This window comes from Mauremys reevesii, linkage group 3, assembly GCF_016161935.1.
Source record: "Mauremys reevesii isolate NIE-2019 linkage group 3, ASM1616193v1, whole genome shotgun sequence".
NCBI lineage: Eukaryota > Metazoa > Chordata > Testudines > Geoemydidae > Mauremys > Mauremys reevesii.
In genome coordinates this window covers 165,305,205-165,326,054 of record NC_052625.1, presented here as the reverse complement: position 1 = coordinate 165,326,054, position 20,850 = coordinate 165,305,205, and the positions used below count along the sequence as shown (strand labels likewise).

General features: G+C 37.8%; 2 protein-coding genes across 19 annotated transcripts in view; one reads left to right on the top strand and one right to left on the bottom strand.

Moving 5' to 3' along the window:
- MCPH1 (microcephalin 1) overlaps nucleotides 1-20,850 on the top strand; it is a 220,104-nt gene that overhangs the window by 147,752 nt on the left and 51,502 nt on the right. Inside the window, exon 13 of one of the 16 annotated variants that reach the window (XM_039531741.1) lies at nucleotides 18,818-18,854. The exons of 14 other annotated variants lie outside the window; for them this stretch is intronic. In XM_039531741.1, the coding sequence (XP_039387675.1) occupies nucleotides 18,818-18,839 (22 nt within the window). In that variant the 3' untranslated portion in view covers nucleotides 18,840-18,854. Of the gene's footprint in view, nucleotides 1-18,817; nucleotides 18,855-20,850 lie in introns of those variants that run through there. One more of the 16 variants, XM_039531750.1, reaches the window with a different exon arrangement.
- ANGPT2 (angiopoietin 2) overlaps nucleotides 1-20,850 on the bottom strand; it is an 81,059-nt gene that overhangs the window by 59,529 nt on the left and 680 nt on the right. For 2 of the 3 annotated variants that reach the window (XM_039531754.1, XM_039531755.1), the window contains exon 1: nucleotides 12,778-13,446. In XM_039531754.1, the coding sequence (XP_039387688.1) occupies nucleotides 12,778-13,065 (288 nt within the window). In that variant the 5' untranslated portion in view covers nucleotides 13,066-13,446. Of the gene's footprint in view, nucleotides 1-12,777; nucleotides 13,447-20,850 lie in introns of those variants that run through there. The other variant, XM_039531756.1, reaches the window with a different exon arrangement.

Sequence of the window (20,850 nt, the reverse complement as noted above, 5' to 3'; positions counted from 1 at the left end):
AGAGATATAGTTTCATCTGAAAGCACAGTGGTTTATGTGGAACTTCTCAATACTAAAAGATTTTGCAGCATGCTATGAATATTTCCCTTAGATATTTTGAGCTAACTGCAAGAGTACGCAGTAGGTAGAGAGGGATTTTCAGGTCTCAAGATATCCAAAAGCTCTTCACAATTCCAAATATTGCAATTTGTAATCTCACATATGCAAATCATATTTTTTTCCTAAATAGTTTGCCATTTAAAAGAGAATGAAGGTATTTTATATCCTTGAAGATAGTTAACATTGGGGTGGATATATTTTTTTTCTTTAGTATGCGCTAGACTGTAAATGAGAATAGATTCATATCTATTTTAATTTCTATGCTTGGGATTTCTTTAAATAGTCTCGGCAAATACATTCATTCTAGAAAACATTGTAATAGTTTTAATCACTTTCTGTATAAAACCCAATGTGTAAATACTGTATATCAATAAAAGCAAAAAACCTCACAACCTATATATAATTAGAAATAGATGAAATTACCTGAGCTTTTATTCTAAAACACTGTTTTTCAGGATCAAAGCTAAGTGGCATTTGCTCTTAGAAGGCAGGGAAGGAATTCATAAAGTTCCCATTAGTCTAAAAATAAAGGACAAATAAATAAATAAATGTCTGAGTCATTAATGGCATTTTGCCGAAGTTCAGTAGCAATGAAGCCAGGAAGACAGTGAGTCAGTGGTGCTCCTGCTATTCACTGGAATGTGTATAAAAAGTCTTGTGTGAACATAATGAATGGGTTCATCCAAACCACTTTAAGCTATTTAGAGTTAGGACTCCTCGCTTACAACGTATATAAGTAACTTTGCCCCATGTTACTTAACTTTTTATTCAAGATTCGTGTCAGGCCAAACGTTCATTATAACAAATTAAATATTCTAACTTTTCTGGAGAGGATGTGGGGTATCTAAAACCTTTACATTGTCAGTAATATTTGTACAGCACCAACAATGAGCTTGGACCTTTTGCAGACAGGTATAAAGATGTGTTCCTGCCCTGAAGAGCATACGGTCTGAATAAACTGTCAGTACTCAAGATGTAAAGTAATCCTTTGCTACTCGCTTAGTCTATTTTCAGCAGGACAGTGAACTGGTTAGAACAAATAGATTATAGGTGGTTTGTTTCATTAGTGGTACTTATCACCACGGATGCTCAGGGGTCTGTATGCATACAGGCATTGTCCAACTAATTTACTAAAATCATGAAGATTTTAGGAAGTTAGTGGAGCTACTTGGGATTAAGCTCTTTCGTTATCTTTTTATTGTACTTTAGTTCCCACATCCACTGAAGTCTGTTATAAACTTCTCCTTTGAGAAGATACCCTGTTTTACAAATGTCTCCTGACATGAATTGACCTATTATAACTGAATTATTTTAGGAGGTAAAAAGTAAAAACCTTCTTTCAAAATGTGCTAGTAGTGGAAATGCTAGGCATTCATAATTTGCTCTGATATTCTATAGTAGTGCTTTTCAGGGAAGCAGTAATCTTACTTCGCACCTGCACCAGAAGAAAGAATGATTTGGAGTTCAGAGATCAAATGAGTTAGAAAGCTGGAGAACACAATTATAAAATTTGGGTGCGTCTCATTTCAAGAGTGTGTTCTTAGCGTACTTTCTAGTGTGAACCAGTTAGATGCAGAATTATTGGCATTTTCCAGACTGAAGCACTGAAAACATTCACAATATTCCTTAAACTCTGGAACACTTTTGACTCCAAGTCAATAACATTTTATAAAATAAGCCTCCTCTTTCTGAAGAAACTTCCATGAGAAAATCAGCCACTTACTTTTTTTTAAGATGAAGACAGGCATGGTTTTGAACGTGTAGTATTTTGAACTACTGCATACACTGTCGTTTGCTGATGTTCACTTTTAGTGGATTACATTTTATTACTAACAATATGTGTTGTAATGCTCCTCCCAGTGTCAACATTTTTTTTGAAGTTATTAATTGCAGAGATTTTTCTTTACAGATTGTAGTAACTCTCTTTAGGTTGTTTCCCTTATTGATGTTTTATAGCAGGTCCTGGGAGCCTCTTGTTAAAATTTCACCACCAAACAGAAGGAAAGGTGGGAAGGATTTACCTGCGCCTTATGGAGTTAACCTTTCTGGATAGTACTAAAACAAACTTGTCAGAGATGACATCCCTGAGGCTCCTAACAGTACTTCTGAAGAGAAAATGTTTGACCTTTAAGTGGACCAGATTGCGCTAAATAGTAGATCTTTCAGAAAAATTTAGCTGGGAAGGACCTTGTAAGACCACCCTACTACAAAGTACACAAGCTGAATACTTTGCAACTTAATATGTTTGTTTGCCAAGTGGTATTTTTTTTTACTCCTTTCCTTTTATTGTTCCCTCTGCACAGTTAGAGCTTTCAAAGTATTCCAACCTGAAGAACAGTTAGGATTCTATTCTGCCTAAGAACTAAGAAATACAAATATCTGGAAGAAGATTAAAGTCCTCCTATAGGTGACATGTAATACCTCTTAAAACACAATACTGCAAATGCTAATGATGGGAATACTGCCTAGTTCTGTGCTTAACATTGACGCTCGATAGAAATTATTTATAAATGTTATCACCTTAATTTAAAAGACTTCCCACCTCAATAGGCTGCTGCTTTCGAGGTGGTTGTCCTTATTTATTTTGTTAAAAAGGCACCCACACAAAAATCCTGCATTTGTTATCTTCAGTGTCTTCCTTCCAAACTTTGATCTCTGGATCACTGATGGTCCACAGAAAGCAGGGCAGTCATATAATAGTGTTGCCTCTTGTGTACAACTCCAGCGAGGACTCCTGAAAGTCAGGAGCCAGATCTGCCACTACTCTATAAATGAAGCTGCCTCCTCCACACTTCCCAGAATCAAGAGCAGCCACTCTCTGGATAAAGTGGAAGCCATTGCCCTTGGCAGCAGGCCAAGGGAAGCTCCCACTACATCTACTGAGAAATGAAGAGGCAACTATCAGGACAGGAGCTACCATAGGATGAAGCTGCCGCCACCTGCGGGAGCTGCTGCCAAGATCTGGGGCTCTGGGGGAGTTGTTGGGAACAATCTTCACTGAGGAGAGAGACTGCAGGAAGTAGTGTTCCCTCAAAAAACATCCTCGGGTGGGAGACACTGCCAAAGAGAGTGCCATTGCTAGAGGAGGTCACCAGAGGACCAGGTCATCAATTCTTTAGGGCAGCATTTCTCAAATGTGACCATCATGGCCGCATGCAGCCACCAGGGGATTTTTCTGTGGCCAAGACAGCCTCCTGGGCAGAGAGATGGCGGGGGGGGGGAGGGAAGGGGAGAAAGTAGTGGTCCCTCCCTCCCTGCAATGCCCAGCTGTTGCTCCTGGCTGTCTTGGTGTTTGCTGGCACCGTCAGCTGCTCAGCGCCTTGCACCACACAGCCTCCTGCGGGCTCTGAGCAGCGCCTCTGCAGACACATGGGGTCAGTGTGTGTGCTCAGCGAGCTCCAGCTCTGGGCTTCAGCCTGGGGTGGCAGGGCTTGGGCTTGGAAAAATTGTCAGAGCGGCCACCAGCAGGGGTTGTTGGCCGCACTCTGAGGCCACCAAAAAATGGTTGCTTTAGGGTAAATTGGCCTGGTGAGGAAAGAAGGGACTAGGCTGAGGACCCAGAAGCAGAGGGTTGGAGAGGTAATGGAGTTTAAGTAGTAGGGACTGAGGAGAAAGGAGCCTGGATTGGGAGTCCTGAATAACAGGGGAAGTGGGGAAGGAGGAGGCTGGGCTGGGAAGCTGGGCCCAGAAAGATTTAGAGGAGGAAATAAAGGGGCCCAAGTGCTAGAAAAGAACTGGACATGAACAGTCCATGTAAGTGGCCGCATGTGGAAGGAGGCCAAAGAGTCTGCAGGGGTTATGAATTGCAGGGAAGAAGGCTGAGAACTGATTTTAAAAACTGGTGGAAGGAAGGGATTATTTTTTTATTTGCTTGAGGCTGGTGAGAATTGATTGCAAAGTTGGGGAAATTCATTTGGAAAAATTATTGTTAAGTGAAAGGAGGATGGAGAATTAATTTTATATGAAAGGAAATGGATTGGATGGGGAACTGAGAGAGAGTGCTCTCTCATGTGCTGGAGGAAGGTGGGGTGGCCTGTGTGATTTGTGCCTATCAGTGTGATTGGATGGATGAAAATGGAGGTGCTTCATGAAATGGCCTCACTATTAACAGTTGCTCTACAATGTGACAGTGCTTGGGACCCACTGCTCTGATGTACTATTCTATTGTCTTCCTGGGAGAGTAAAAAAAATTTTTAAAGATTCAAAAGAAAAATGCAGAAATCTAGTAACAAGACCCTTGTTGTAGCAGCCTTAAGCTTTGTTCCCTTGTTGGACAACCAGTAGTGTTTTTACATCTTTTGCTGCTTAATGGTCTCATAATCCTTGTATGTGCAATGGTTAGTACTTTCAAATGAGGCCACATTGTTTATATTGTGTTGTGGATGACATGCCCTTCTAAGTATCTCATTATTAATCTTAGATGTTGTCCTTTTGGAATTTGTACTATGTTTCATTGTGTGGAGAAGCTTTCAAAAAGCTTGGTTGTTAAAGGCTCAAGAGAGAGTCATGATGGTATCCTTTTATTTAGTATTTATTTGTATCTGATTATAAAATAAAAGTTGAGGATGGACAGGATGGAGACTGAGGAGGCATGTGAAACAGAAGTGAAAATGCAGGAATTGATACTGTGGGCCAAAGTCAGCCCTCATACAAGCAAGCTCCAGCTGAGTCACTTCATTCAGATATATATGTCTTAAGTTTGGGTATATTGTCATTGACTGTTCATCTAAAACTCTGTGACCTTTTGCCTGCTTTATCCAGCTGTGCAAATTGACTCTAAGGAGGGGAGTCTGGGGTTTACCTACAACTGAGTTTGACTTGCTCTATTTTAAGAAAGGCCTTGTAGATGTATATAATTAGCTTACATTTCTGAAGGGATCAAGCAGAAACCAGCAAGGGAATTGTTTCTTTAAACTCATAAAGCTGCATTGCGGAAGTTTTCTTGCTCATTAAACTGAGACTGATTGCACAGGTTACCCACTGATACAATGTAGGAAAATGTACTGTACAGCTATGCCAATGCATCTCAGTCTTGACCTGTGCATTCTTGGCATTCTAGCACTGACTTCTTCCAGGACAGATATTTCCAATTGTGCCACATTGTGTGTTGGTTTATATTTTTTTAAAAAGCAAGAAATAGAGGTTACTGTTACTTGACTGATTAGTGCCACTTAAGAGGATGCTTTATACTGTATTTGGTTACAAAACTGAACAAATTTGAACTAAGTGTCCAGAAGATGACCAGTCCTTGTTGTCACTGAAATTAAGTGGGAGAAAAATGGTTCTTTACCAAACAATTGATCTCAATTAACAGAATGTTGCTGTTGAAAGTAAAAATCTATGGGGAATATGTTCCCCCATTATTCTTTAGCCTGAGCACAGTGTATCAGTAAACTCTCTCAAGCAACTGATTCCTGATGAATTGTACAGATCCCACTAACCTGGATGGTTCTTGAGATGGAAGATAAAACTCTGGAAATTATTTAAGTGGTGGCTTTCACATCTCTGTTTTGGGCTGATTTGTTTTTGTTTTCAGCCATTTTAAGCTAGGGATTTGAAGGTACTAATCCTCCTCATAAAAAGCAACACTTTTTCCTACTCCAGAGTTTTCATCTTCTCCTAAAAGTTCTAGCATATAGTCCTAAAAAGCAGAAATTACAGAAAATACATATAAAATTGTTTATTCTGGTATTGGTAAGTGGACAATGAAGATGATTGAGACATCATGTTTTATATGCTAACTTTGGGATCAAATTTAATTATCCAGGTCATGAAAGTTTCGTTTTGTGTGTTGTTGTTTTTTAGTATACTTGTCAGTTTTCATTATCCCAATGAGTGGGCTAACATTAGATACTTCAAAGTCTAAAAATATAAATAATAAATAAATAGATATGCCTGTTCAAGAATGCCTGTTGTTGCACTAGAGACAGCTGTTGCAATGTGTTCTACGGGCTTTCCTCCTTAGGAAATTTCAGATGAATAAGGCTGCCTTTGCTGTTCAGCAGGACATTATAACACAAATGAAATTTTACAAAGTCAACAATACATAGTTGAGGTGATGTCAGTGAAAGGTACTCTGTAATCTCTGATTCTGTTCAGTACTCAAGCTGCACATGATATGAAACCTACAACGGTAAGGTATGATTTTCACTAGGGTATCAAGGGATGGTGTCACAGTAGGATGTTGCACATTACTTGGTTTCAGCAGGAATCTCTGAAGTCCATTGGTCTGGAAAGAAGTGGGCCAACTGCTGAATCACCAGCACCTTTTAGATACTCTTCAAATGCCACCCATCTCAGGAAGGGATATCTCATTTCCAGGCCTCTTGTAAAGGGAGCGCAAGTAAGAGACAGTCAAGTTCTTTGGGGAAGAGGAAGATGACTGAGGATAGAGAGTCTTGGTTATAGCTCCAGTAGGGCTGGAAGTCCTTGGAATAAGCTAACAAACATTTGGAGGCATTTTGGAGCAGTGTAGAGACAGAGCTCCTGTAGCTTCATAGACTTCCCAAATCAATACATAATAATTCGTAAGCCGTGTACTAGAATCAGCATTCTATAAATTCTAGGAAGGCAGGGGAGTCTATTCACCGCAGAGAACTCGAGACTAATTCCTGTCCATGCTAGTAGCTGGATGCAGTTTGACTCAAATCTGTTGTCAGTATCCTAATTTGGGGTTTAGCCATGCTATACAGGCAGATGAAGACAAAAAGTGTTTGGAGTAATATGTTTATGGTGTGATGTGGTGAAAATGCAGAAAGCAAGCTGTTAAAGAAGGGAGTTAATGGCATATGACATGTTTTCTTGGGCAATTTGAATACTGACACTGTGAGTGTTTGCAGAACATTTAGGTGTGGAATCTCTTGATACAAAATATGGATCTGGATTTTGTAATCTGAAGTGCTCTTGAACACTGTGTGGTTTATTTGGAGTGTAAGGCACTTGAGATGCACCAAATAGAGCATTCCATCCTGTCTTACAGAGCACACATGATTATTTTCTCTTGTACTTTGGAGATACCTTCACAGAGTGAGATAAGTCTATTAAAAAGAAAGCCAAGTTTATCAATAATTTTCCCATCTGACAAGCAATTTGGCAGAAAGGAGCATCAGCTTAAATCATTCTACTGTAAAATTTAACAGTAGAGTTTCCATACTGCTAAAGCAGATGGTTGTAGGGATTAAAACAGACTTTTAAAAAGCAAAATTTCATTTGACATGATTACACTTTGTAGCTTTTTTGTGACATTTTCTGTCAGATTCTCTGGTGCTGCTTTTATTCACTTTTTATTTCCGGTATTAATTAATTATCATGAAGGACTTACAGGTGTCATCTGATGCATTTGTATTGCAAAGTCACCCAGGAATCCCTAGTCACCAGGTATCCCACCAGGCATCTAACACAAGCATAGGACACACTTCATTCCCCATTTTGTTGGTCTTCTTTTCCCTCCCTCAAACCTATGGTTTTGGAATTGTTCTGCTGCTCTTGCATGCCAGGCCCAGGGCGAAGCAGCAATGCCAGCCACAATAATTTAATTAGCAATGTTGACAAATTAGCACCTTGACATTAGCTGCTTTGGTGCTGATTCAGATTCTGTTTGAGTGAGCTGATGGGGCTATGTGGTGTGTTACTCTGATGATCCCTTCTCTAGAGGTTAAGTTATTCACCAATGTTGCAGACCCTGACACTAATCCAGAGACTGTATCTTCTAAATCATGTTATCTCCTTGTATATGTCCAATTCTATAATGTGACTATGATGCAGAAAGTAGCATTTCATTGCACCCTATACTGGCTTTCAGCCAAAGCTATTAAAAAATAAAGCAATAAATGTGGCATGAGGCTGTTGTATAAAAGGTGTGGTAAAACTTGTCAAATAAAATGCATGTATTCTCCGCTCTTCACTGAGCAGTCATGACTTACTGTGAGGAGTGGTTGTGAATCAAATAAGGAAAAATGCAGTGTACTTTTCAAAACCCCAAATACTGTAATACTAAATAATATATAATATGTATAGCTCTTGAGAGTATTAATGTTTAGAATTGTGGACTGTGAATGGACCCTGTTGTCTGTTTTATACAGAGCTCAATGCTGACAAAGTACTTGTTTATAGTTGGGGCAAAGGAGTTTTCAGTGTAAGTAGTAATCACATCAGTGCTGCTGATTATTTTGCTTGGTAAGTTTTATAAAGAAATAGATACTAATGCATCTGTTGCATGGTTGCATACATGTTTAAAAAAACAAATTCAAAAGGAGGACCAGTGGTAAGATAATTGTACTTTTGAAAAAGAAACCCAGTTTTTAAAGTTAACTCTCTCTGCATGTAAGGCTATGGGAACTTTATGGAGATTGAGACTCCAATCTCCATAATATGCTGTCAGACTCCAAGGGCAGGCTCGGGATGGAATGTGTGAAGTGGGTATGCAAGCAGGCATCTTAGTGAGACATTACTCCTGGAAACTTTCTGCTCAGTCATCTCCAGGGTTGGCTGCTACATGTGCACTTGAAAGAAGAAGGGCAGTTTAACGGAAAAAATGTCAGTTGGGGATGAATTGGGAAAGCCCCCACCTGCTGCTCCAACTAGCCATATACCTAAATTGCGATACTAGTTGATGCACAACATGAGCCAGATGGTAAATCCTCAGTCTCATTTTTGTATTGTAGAATTGCACAAGAAACATTCTGCTACTGTTTGGCTGGTTTCATCTTGCTGTACAGTTTCATTCTTGTTTCGTCTTGAAAATTGGAATTTTGCAATTGTAGAATAATGACATTAGCCTTTGTTTTAAGCTTGTGGGGGAATGCAATTTAAAAACATTTTTCTGGAATTTATCTACATGACTTACATTAATAAATTGCACCGTTGCTTGGAAATTTTGCCCCAAACTGCTGATGTCTCAAACTGGGGGGAAAAAAGGTATTTTCTTTTTGCGTCCTGCCAGTACTCTTCTGCTTAACAAATATGTAACTGGTAGATGGAAACGTGTAAGTGAAAACAGATGCGTTACTTAGGAAAGGAATGTAGTCCTTAGATTTGAGAGTCAGACTCATCTGTTGGATACTGCAAAATACAAAATTTTAACTGACTAATTCCATAATAGGAATAGTAACTACTGCATAAGCCTGGGCATTTAAAACTTTAGTGGTGTATCTTAATTGTCCCCATCTTCTTCCCCTGAACTGGTTTAAAGTTGAAATGTACACATGGTTATTTGGCTCCCCACTCACCCATTTCAAAACAAATATGATAAACAAATACCATGTTACAATAGGTAAACTGATCCTTTGGGATGGGGGATGTCCAGAAGGATATCTCCCTTCGGGTATGTTTATAGAGCAAAGAAAAACCTGTGGCTGGCCCTTGCCAGCCCGCTCTGGCTCACAGGGCTCAGGATGTGGGGCTGTTTCATTGCTCTAGGAGCCCATAGGGTCCTAGAGTCAAGGCTCCAGCCTGAGCCCAGAAGTCTACACAGTAATGAAACAGCCTTGCAGCCCAAACCCTGTGAACCCAAGTCAGCTAGCATGGGCCAGTCGCTGTTTTTTCTTTGCTGTGTAGACATATCATTAATGTGCAATATTGCATAGTTACGTTAGGTGCATTATGGCTTTTTTGCCTTCCACTGTAGCATCAGTTTTTGGCTATTGCTAGATGCTTGATGGTATCTGATTCCTTATTCACAGTTTCCTTCTAATTTAATTTCTATCAGTTATCAGAAAGGTGTATATGTTTATAAATCACTTTAAATGGTTTAGGTACTGTATTTACAGTGATAACATCAGTTATTAACATGGTTCTCAGCAAAGAATATGGTACCACGAAATAAGACACAATGTGTAGCAATTATAGGCCAAATTCTCCTCTTATTTACACAAAAGCATAAACAGTCCTGTGCAACTCATTGTCTTCCCATTGTGTTTGTCTGTTAACCAGATACAGTGTACGTTTCCCAGGCTGTTCCATTCATACAGTCCAGTGTTCATTCAGAAACATAACATTTCCTTTGGTTAATAGATTAAAGGGGGAAATGTGAAATTGTTTTAGGATGTGCAATACACTTGGAACAAAGCCTGTAAAGTTAATTTACGTTAGAAGCTTGTGAAACAATTTTAGATCATTTTAATTTCACTTCAGAAATAAAAAGATGCCATGTCTCAACTATGCTTTCCTGAATAAATAATTTTGTAGAAGAACAAAAGACTTAATATCTTTCTCAAGTTCAATGTAATTGCTAAGGAAGAAGAAATTGTAGTGAATTTGATACAATTTTCTGTCTGTGTTCTATTAAACTTTTGATAGGATTTAAAATACTAATTGATCATTAAAGAGTTTTCATTAATAATCTGAAATATTAATGAAGTAGCATGTAGTATGGTTTGTGATAGAATGAAAAAACAGCAAGTAAGTTAGGTTAAGCACTTTAAAGCTTACTGTTTGCTTTTCACATCCCCTTAGACCAGGTGGGACTAGCAAAGTGAGTCTCACCAGAAGTTGATTTTCTGAGGTGCTCTTTGTAGATATAACAGAAAACATAAAGAGCAGGTGTTAAAGCAATGAAAAGGTAAACAGTAAGTCATTCTACAGGATGTTTAGCTGCTAAATGAAGAAAGAAACAGTTTTAAATCAGCACTGTGCTACTATGGAAACATTTGCAGAACTCAAAGAAATACTTCAATTTATCCTCTTTAAAAACAAACAAACAAAAACCTACCTTTTGAATTCTCAGTGTTGGATTTGCTTATCTATTCTTTTTTAAAAGGATTTCCCAGAGATTGACAGGAAAAAGAGTAGTTTGACTAAGAGTGGTGGAATTATCTTACAGGTTTTTGCTTTACCTGATGTCGCTTAATTAAGCAAATACAATATTAATAACTGGCATTTAGCACAGAATTCTTCTGTGCGCTTTTAATATTTATTTTATGAAATGGCTTATCAACTGAATAGATTAGACTGTTTTACTTTGTATATTTTCATCTTGCATTGCACATCTGTTACTTTTGTTCTTTAACACTGCAATGGGAAATATTGCTAAATTAATAAATATGAATGTACGGAGGGAAATATTTTTTTCTTATGAAATAGGAAGTTAAAGAAAAAAAGTAGTTAATGGCTATATATTTAAGATGTAATTTGCAAACTGGGATGCCTAAAATATTAAGCACCTTAAGCCCCTAGAAGAAAGTTTGTGATTTAGAGGCCTTCATAGAATCATCCAAGTTTCCAAATTATCGACAGAGTCCAAGGCCAACTTTCATATATGAAAGTACACATTGCTTTATATCTTGAAAATATGGCTGTTATGTTTTACACGTGCAAATACACTTAGCTGGTTTCACAGGATACATCATACTGTGTATCTGTGTACCTGCTGGGAGGAAGTGAATCCTAATGAGAAAATAATATTTTATAATGATAATTCATTACAAAGGTTAAAATAAAGAAAAAAGTTTGTTTATATTTAAAAAAGTCACTAACATACTGGACTAGTAATGAGCTACTTTCTACTTTTGTTTACAATTCAGAACCATTTTTATGCTGTCATTGAAGCATATGAAGAGAAGTATTTGCAGCATTATATTATGGTGATTATGTTAAAGCATCATAATACTTTTTGCTTAGAATATAGGCATAATTGTGTGAAATAGATTCAGGATTAGAGCTATACTGTGCAACTAACTATTCTTCCTGCACTAAGATTAAAATGTCACAGCTGCTGGTGTAACTCAAGCTAAAGTCAAAATTTAACATACTGTTTTTAATATTTTGGGAATCTCTGAATTAGTTTCTGTAAAAATGTAACTTGTTTGTGTGGAATTGAATGTAATTTGTATCCTCAACATTAATAACGTTTATCAGTGAATTATTTAATTGCCTTTCCGTTATTCATGTAGAAATATATAAATATTGCCTTGTATGTGTGTACATGTGCATCTGTGTGTGCACGCACACACATGTATTCCCTCAATTATAACAGGTTGTTTTGTAGGAATTATGAGGACAGAGAGATACTTTCTTTACTAGTAGAAACAACATTTTGTTTCTGCTTTTTCCTTTGTAAACTCTGTATTTGAGTGGAAGAGTTGCAGGATTCAAAGGACTTTAGTTAGCGGAGCTTTCTTGAAATTGTCATTTCCCTAGGTTAATTTCACTACAAATCAGTCCCTGGAGATATTCAAAGTAGCATTTGTAGATTTAGACACAGAATTCTTGCTAATCTTGAGTCTCATACTTAAATCTCTGTACAATGTGCTGAAAATGATTCCATGTAAATAAACTGTAGGCACTTTTAAATAGAGATAAGCTAGCCACTGTCAGTTATTTGTAAATAGCTGATCAAGTTTTTCCTATTACTGTCACTGTTTCATGTATGACTTTTCACATATATGCCTGAAGCCAGTATATATAACTGCTAGTAACTGTTGTCATTAAATTTGAGTTGCTTGCAAGCTAAACAGCATATGTGTTCTGCAGAATAATGCAGCTCTGGCTCCCCTTCTACTTGTATAATGATCCCTGGCTTACCTCTTCATTTGCAAACTTAGCCTAGGAAATACATAGTTTGGTGACAAGTTTGTGAAATTAGAGACTTACGGAAGTGGAAAAAGAAGCATTAGTAAAAGTATATAAACATATTCCTGTAAGCCATACCCTGTATTTAGAATAGAAATGATATTGTCTTACCTTCATTAGCCACTGAGTGTTGTTTTCCATGATGTTTTCAAGTAGTTGCAGTCTTTGTACTGAATCATCATAATCTAGTGGTGCATCCCTCTGCACTGCATTAGACACATAAGAGCTAGAAGAAGAGCGGCAGTTGTCCATCTCAGGCAATAGAAAGGTATAGCTGCATGACCCATGCTGAACCTGATACTGCTTCTTGCCGATAGTCTCCATGCTTTTACGAAAGGAGCTATACCCTGAAGCTAAAACAAGATTACAGCTCAAAATAAAGTAAACAGCCAGCCACATTTTAATTGCTATGATAACCCAGCAAATCTAAAATACTGAAGTATTTTATTTTCAGTATTCTTAACAAAAGTCCAGATTATCTAATTGACCTGCCCTGAAATTCAGTGCTTTACTGTCATGTGTAAAGTACTCTGAATGAGGGCTTTTTTTTTTTTTTTTTACTTTCCCGTTGCAAACTTGGTAAAAAAGTGCTGTCTTCTCTCCGGCTGTGCCCTAAACTGTCAGATGCAAATAGAGAAACTGTCCTGTCTCAGCTGCAAGTTCTGTGTTCGTTTTTAAAATAAGCTTTAATGTTTTCTTCTGCTTGTCTTTTGGCAAGATTTTACAGCTTCGGTATCTGAATCAATCACTTTCCTTTCCTTATATGATAAGTTGATAAGAGTAGCCAGACATGTGTAACTAAACTGCTCCTCCCTCCTGGCTTATCCGTTATCTTCCTGTAGGGGGGGTTCACTTGCAAGGCAGCAGAAAGATCAGAGCACACTGCTGAATGCTGTATGGAATGCTGCACTAAATCTCTTGAAAAACCAATCAATTACAGGACCCCTGTGAATTTCCTAAGCACAACTCCAATTAAGAATTTCCTAGACATCAGTTCTTATAGCCTCCAACTATGTTTTCAGTGCGAGCTTGTAAATTTTTTGTTGTGATCATTTAAAAATAGTCACACACGATTTCCTTTGTTTGTTTGTTCCTCTTAAAGAAAAATTCTTTTGAAATGTGTCTCAGCCAAGCACTGCTTGGCTTATGTTTAATAGTTTGTATAAATAAGGAGGAAGACACTTTTCTAATACAAAAGTAGACTTCAGCTTACCCTTTCAGAAATAAATAATGCTCTTTTTTAAGAATTGAACCTTCAACTGAACATATTGTGCATAAATAAATTATACTGTAATTACAATAGAATGATTTATGTAAATCATGTAAAAAGTGAATAGCAAAGCTTATAAACAGTTTTTTAAATGTTAGTCATGAATATTAACTGGCTATTTTAAATGATGTTCATTTTAAAAATATTCAGAAATCAAAAGTCAGCAAGCTGGCCAAAAGGGGATAATGTTTCAAGCAGAGTAGCAGTAGGAATTCGTCAATAAATGACTTGGAAGTATAGGATTCGCTATATTAGATCATACTGGCCTAATATCACACCTCTGGTTGTGGTCAATAGTGGTGGTGGAAGGTGAAGAAATATTTAATAGTGCAGGGCTGCACATGGGGAGGAGAGGGATTACTCTGTGATCAGCTAACTTCAAAAAGCATGAGACTACTAAACAGCTAAGAAAGACCAGGAAGGAGTTTGATTCCAATAAAATCTTGGAAAAATAAATTGTCTGCTGTAGAAAATATGCTCTGGAAACCATAATGCTAGGGACCCGGTTCTTGAGGAGAAATTGCCCTATAATTCCCTGGATCTGGACACAGAGACTGGACTCCTCTTCTTAAATATTGCTTTTAATTTTATGTGAATGTTGTGCTAAAGAAGGTTCCAAAATAATACACACTGGAGACCAAAGTCCCCTATTTAGCCATAGGGCAAGCAATGTATATCATAAGAAGCATCATTACATGTTTCCCTATACATCTTTCTCTGCCAAAGCACGTTAACATTGTTTTACTTTCTATGATATGGGAACGGTATAAAGGCTGTGAAAGCCAGTTGTAGGAATCAGGCTCTCTGCTTTGTTGCTCATTGGATGGTTGAGATTTCTTACTCCACCTTATGTTTTCATGACTGCCTTATCTAAAGACAACCCAAAAAGTTTACTTCTGGAGAACCCCAAAGTGGACAAAATGTGCTTGATTTAAGTTTCAGCTGTATGAAATATAAAACATTTGTCAAATTTGCTTTCTGGGGAGTATTTGTTTGCCAGCAACCGTGCTTTGAATTCCAGTTCATTGAGGTGTTTGTCTGAAGCTAAAGACATGGTGAAGGATATTTGCTGTAAAATAAATCTAGTAGTGAAACATTTGTTTTTGGCAAATAAAGAGAATACATTGATTATATGTCCAGCTTCGTGTTGCTCTACCAAAACTAATAAATGTGACAGATACCCTGAAAGCTTGTTGATGCAGCCACAAAACTTCTTTGACGAGAAGTTTCTACTTTTCTATCTATTGGTTTCTTTGAACAAAAATATCCTTCTGTTTGTACAATAGTTTCTTTCTCAAAGAATGAGACTACTTGTGGCAACCTTCAGGGACTCTGCACAATCACATTTGTCCTCTTAGATTTTTTTTAAATTTCTTGATGTCTAACCAGACAAAATTAGATTAATTGGGTCATTCGTATTATTAAAGTTGAATTAAGTTGGATGCAGATCTTCCTTTACATTTTTAAGGGATTTTTACTTCACATTTTTACTTAGATGCTGTCAGACTGGCTTCTCCCCGGAAAGTATTCTCCAAAGCACTTACGACCCTTGATAACTTAGTTTAAAAATACTGAAGAGGAAAATATCTTGCATGAGGTTCTGCCTCTGTTTCATGCTCCAGTGCTGAAAGTTTCCTTTTTCTTAGTGAGGAATACTTGGAAGATTTGTCTTATTTTTCTTACACTTTTTGGTGGGACCCTATGTGTGTTTTCATGCTTCAGTTCGACAATGAAGTGGAGGATAACATTGACCAGTGTGATCTGTTAAAGGTTTTCTTCTTGATTGCTAGAGCTGTGCTGCCACCTTTATCTCAAGGAGCCTGCAACTTTGAGAAGTTGTCAGACAAGGAGGGGCCAAGAACCCTTTCCCGAGAGGATTTATAAAGTAGCTCTTGATCTGGAAAAACTCTTATGAGATGGCAGCACTGATTTACTAAGGATGATGCACTCATCCCTCCACACACTGGTCAACTAAGTCACTGAGAACATATTTGCACTTCAGTTCATCTGGGTTTTTGAGAAGGGACTGGATGTGATCAAGCAACCCCTTGTTGCCAGCTGGCAAGAGGGTTCCAAGAATATTCGGATTCTGGTTCACCAAAGAATGTCATGTGAGGTCTTAACTGAAAGCCAGCATCACACTGGTCATTAATATTGTTATGAAATGTATGTACAGATATTATCTAGGAGTTATGTATATATATTGAAAATGAAGTTTTAAAGACTGTATTATGGCAGAGACAACAGAGCTTTTCTGTCAGACAAAAGATGTTTGTTCACCTCTCTCTCTGTTAGCATATAAATTAAGCATTATAAAGTCAGCAGAGACATGTAGAGTCAATAGGGAAGAGCACACAGGAAAAACAAGCAATGGGGTTATACTGTCTCAGTACAGACTGAACTTTTTGGATGCAAGTATAAAGTAAAGAAGATATCCTCCACTTAGAAGGTAAATAGGCATTGCGTTTACATTCATGAAAATGGGATCACAACCAGCCTTGGTTGAAGATGCTGCAAAAGGCTTTGGTGAGATAAACATCTTTAGACATGAGATTAGCCTGTTAAGTTTAGTCTCTAGAAAACATGCTATGAGTTTGTTTTAAATGGTAACCTTTTTTCCCCCTATTATTCTTACTCAAAATATCTTGAATCATGAATCTTTTGGTAATACATTTATCCTTGTTTTCACTATAAATATATATGTGCTGTGATATTAGGAAAGGTGCTGCTGATTCTGAGTTAAATCATACAAGCCAGTGTGTATACTGTTCCCTTGGGGACAGCAGACCTGGTATTTGTGTGAGTGTTCAGGGGATGAAGGGCTAGACACCACAGGGGAATGCTTCATATGAGCTCAGGGACTGGAGCTACACCTATTTCTTAACTTTTAAGGCAAAGAAAGGGCTGGCACAGCCCAACTGAGAGTGGTTGGGTGGCTAACAGGCTGGTGATGTATGTTAGGGCGCTGACAGTTAAACACAAGCAAATCTCTCTCACTGAAGTCAAGGAAGTAACTAGACGAATCACAGTCATGGGTACCCTGAGAACCATCACACTGGAGCCCTGGCTTTTGAGGGTTGAACCTGCTTCTGTGTTGGGAACTGCAGGAGTGTGACTCTGAGAGGCTGTTTGAGGGTAGAGGGGCCAAGAGCAAGATTGGAGTAGAGGACCCTGGCTAATAATGCTTGATATAGCTTGGACCTCCACAGGAAAGAAATCAAGGGGTTTGATGTTGGAAAGATCAACCAATTTAGCATTTCTGTTGAATGTGTGGCTCCTAATTGTTGCAGTGACATTCGGGAGTAGTGTGGAGAGTACAGAAATCTTTCTCCAGGAATGCTGGCTGGAACCCATGTGGAAGCAATGGGCAAGCCAATAGCTTAACAGCAGCCTCTTCTGAGATCTGTGGCTAGGTGCACTGCTGTGACTAACCTTCTGTGTGTGGAGGATTAGTTTAGTACTCCTGCACAGGGAGAGACTGCTTCTTTATTCTTTGATACATGCTGTCTGGTGATGAAGTGAGTTGAATGTCCCCCTCAGGTATATCAGTGAGGACTTTGCTGTCTCGACATCTGTCTCAACTTACTCTCTACTTTGCTGCAGGGATCTTAGCCTTTCCCACCATGTGTAGGAAGCTGAAAGTGAGGCACCTTGCCAACAAAATGAGCATAACCGCTCTTTAACCCTATGTTGGAAAAGTTGTTGAATTTGGCGCATCTTTTTGAACATGGCTTGCCCTTGTCATCCATTTGGGAGCAGCTTTCCCAGCAGAGGAGGGAAAGTTATGCCTCCAAAGCAATTATCTCCTGCAAAGCCAAACTAGCCATAGCTCAGGGGGAATGGAAATGGGAAGAAGCTGAATTTGGAAAATTAGTTTGAAATGTAAGGAAATTTTAAATACATTTTTGTCCTCAAAAGTTCTGGTGAGGAGGAGAAATTCTGAATGCTGCATTGTTACGGTATCTCTGAGGAGTTGGAACATGTCTGGCTTCTCACTTAGAGGGCAGGGCTTATTCCACAACTGCTGAATGACAGGCTGATCTGCATCCTATCAACAGTGACAGGGAACATCCCACTGTAAGTTTTGTCATACATATTAAAGTAGGAGGATTCTGAACAACTTGGCATGGGGTTTTGTATATTTCAGTACAAAATTCAATAAAAGGTTTATTATAGTTCATATTAGTTGTAGTTGCCTTTCAATACTTTTGTTGTTACGTTACTCATTTTGGTCATCTCCCTTTGGTGGTGCTTTATAGATAGAGGGGCCTGTTTGAATGTACAGTAAAATGTATTATCCAAACTGAAATTGTGATGCTTAGTCTGCAATTTCCTGATTGCATTTTAGTTAAGTATATATAGTGTTTGACATAAAATAGCAAATACTGCCCAGTTTATTTAAAGTAAAAATTAGATATTTCCCCCTTTAAAAAAAAAAGCCATTCACGTTACAGAACTCACCTTATAAAAAGGAGTGAAATGTATATTTTGCCAAAATTAAGCATTTAAACCTTTTTGCCAGATGTGCTTCAGGCAATTTCCTTTCTTGGGAAACAGTAATTTCCCTTACTCAACCAGTTGTGTTTTTATTTCTTACAGTATATGAGTACACTGCATTAAAAGCAAGACCACTAATATTATCTTTCCAATTATCATTTTATATACAGCTGCACAGCTTCTGTTTGACAGGCAAGTAGAGAGGCACTTCTGTGAGATCTTTGATACTAAAGGAAGTATAAGTTTGTGAAGTAATATAAGAAAATGTTGACTCTGTCTTAGTCTATATTTGCAGATTTTTGCCTCCATCTCATTTTAAGGTTGTTAATTTTGTAGGAGAGTGAATTGTCATTTTAATGCTTTTTTTTATTCAACTTTTTGCAGTGAGGCTAAATCTGAGGGATAGAATACGAAACCAGGCTATGATGATGTGGCACAAGTGCTATTTGATTCACTATTATAGTAATATTTAACATTCCTGAATAATTTAAAGAATTGTTGTAATATGAGATAATTAAACTTCAAAATAAAGTTCTAGATGCAAATAAGAGATCTGAAATCTTGTAATAAATTTTAAAATCATAAAAACCTTTTTGTAGATTGCTGGTACCTGAATTTTAGCCATTTTGATACTTTTCTGCTAGGACCTCATCTTTGATTCTTGGGTCCTTTTAATATTATTAGTCTATAATAATTTCATTTAATGATTCCAAAATATTTTCTTTCCTTTTTTTTTTTTTGAATGTTTCTAATGCAAACAAGGACAAGATTAATAAAATCACAAGATTAAAAATAGTAATAGGGTTTTGAATACTAACTAGTCTACTGATAATCATGCCATCTAGTCTGCAGTCTTATTTTTTTCCCCTAAGAGAAAGGGATGGCAAATATTTTGTTGCACTGAGCTGAAATTAATGAATGTATTTTCTTCGTAACTCATAGATGAATCAAGCCAACTCTAAATCCCTTCTGAAGTAAGCAGTAACTTCCTATCAGTTTGTTTATCTAGGTTTTTATACCATGTCCATCACCTTATTATCCAAGCTTATCAATGTAGGATATACTTGTATGTGATGTATTTCCTAGGAAATTTGCTAAACTTATTGTGCAAAATAATTAGCTTATTTTAAAAAGCCAAGACATTCTAAATAACTTTAAGTTTACTGCAACCTGCCTCTTTTTGTTAAGCATATAAATAAGAAGTAATTTTTTTCAAATAAATTTATTCTGGAAAATTATTTATTTAGAAATGTATATTGTGCCAGTCTCAAATTGGTCCTATTGTATTGGTGTAATGCCATGGAGCATTAATTACAAAAGAGAATCACTCTTTGTTCTCGATTCATCTGAGTGACTCACATGTCCTCAGTACCTGACATCTATTTGTTGCCACATTTTACTCTCCCTCTTCAGACAGAATCTTCCTGAGTTTTTCAAAGACCTTCACAGTCTTCTTCATAAAATCATAGTGCTGGAGGGAACCTTGAAAGGTCATCAATTCCAGCCCTCTGCAATGAGGCAGGACCAAGTACATCTAGACCATCCCTGAGGGTGTTTGTGCAATTGGTTCTTAAAAACCTCCAATTATGGGGATTCCACAACCTCCCCTGAAAGCCTATTCCAGAATTTAACTACCCTTTATAGTAAAAAGGATTTTCCCAACATCTAACGTAAAATCTCTCTTGCTGCAGATTAAGCCCACTACTTCTTGCCCAACTGTGATGGTTCTCAAGCTACCCAGGACTGAGAGTCACCTTATTATCCCAATGCCTCCAGCACGTGAGAGACTTGTTTGTGTTTAACTGGGTATCAGACCACTGACACCACTAGCCTGTTAGCCTTCTAAGCACTGTCCTCTGGGTACTGTCAGCCCTAACTTTGCTGTGCAGGTTAACAATAGGTGCACCCCAATCCCTGAGCCCCTTTGAAGCATTCCTCTGTAGTGTCCAGCCCCTTCTCCACTGAACACTCTCATCTGAAATACCACATCTGCTGTCCTCAAGGGAATAGTGTACACACCAACTGGTGTGATGGCACTGAAACCATGTACAAATAAGCAGTAATAGGTAGCCAAGCCTATGAAAGGTTTACCTTGCTTTTTTTTTAATTTGGGGAAAAGGCCAGTTAACAATAGATTTGTACTTTCAAGGGATCAGGAGAAATTTGGCCACCACCTACCCTACCTAAAAAAGACCTTTTGGCTCCTCCTGGTTTACATTTTGACACTTTTACAGTGAGACCCGCATCTCTGAGTCTTGTCAGCACTATTCCCAAGTGGTTTTTATGATCTGACCAAGAATTGCTAAATATTGCAATGTCGTCAATATAAGCCTGTGCAAAGTCTTGTAACTTTAACACTTGATTAAAGAGCCTTTGAAAGGTGGCTCCTACATTAATCAAAAGGCAACACATTCAAC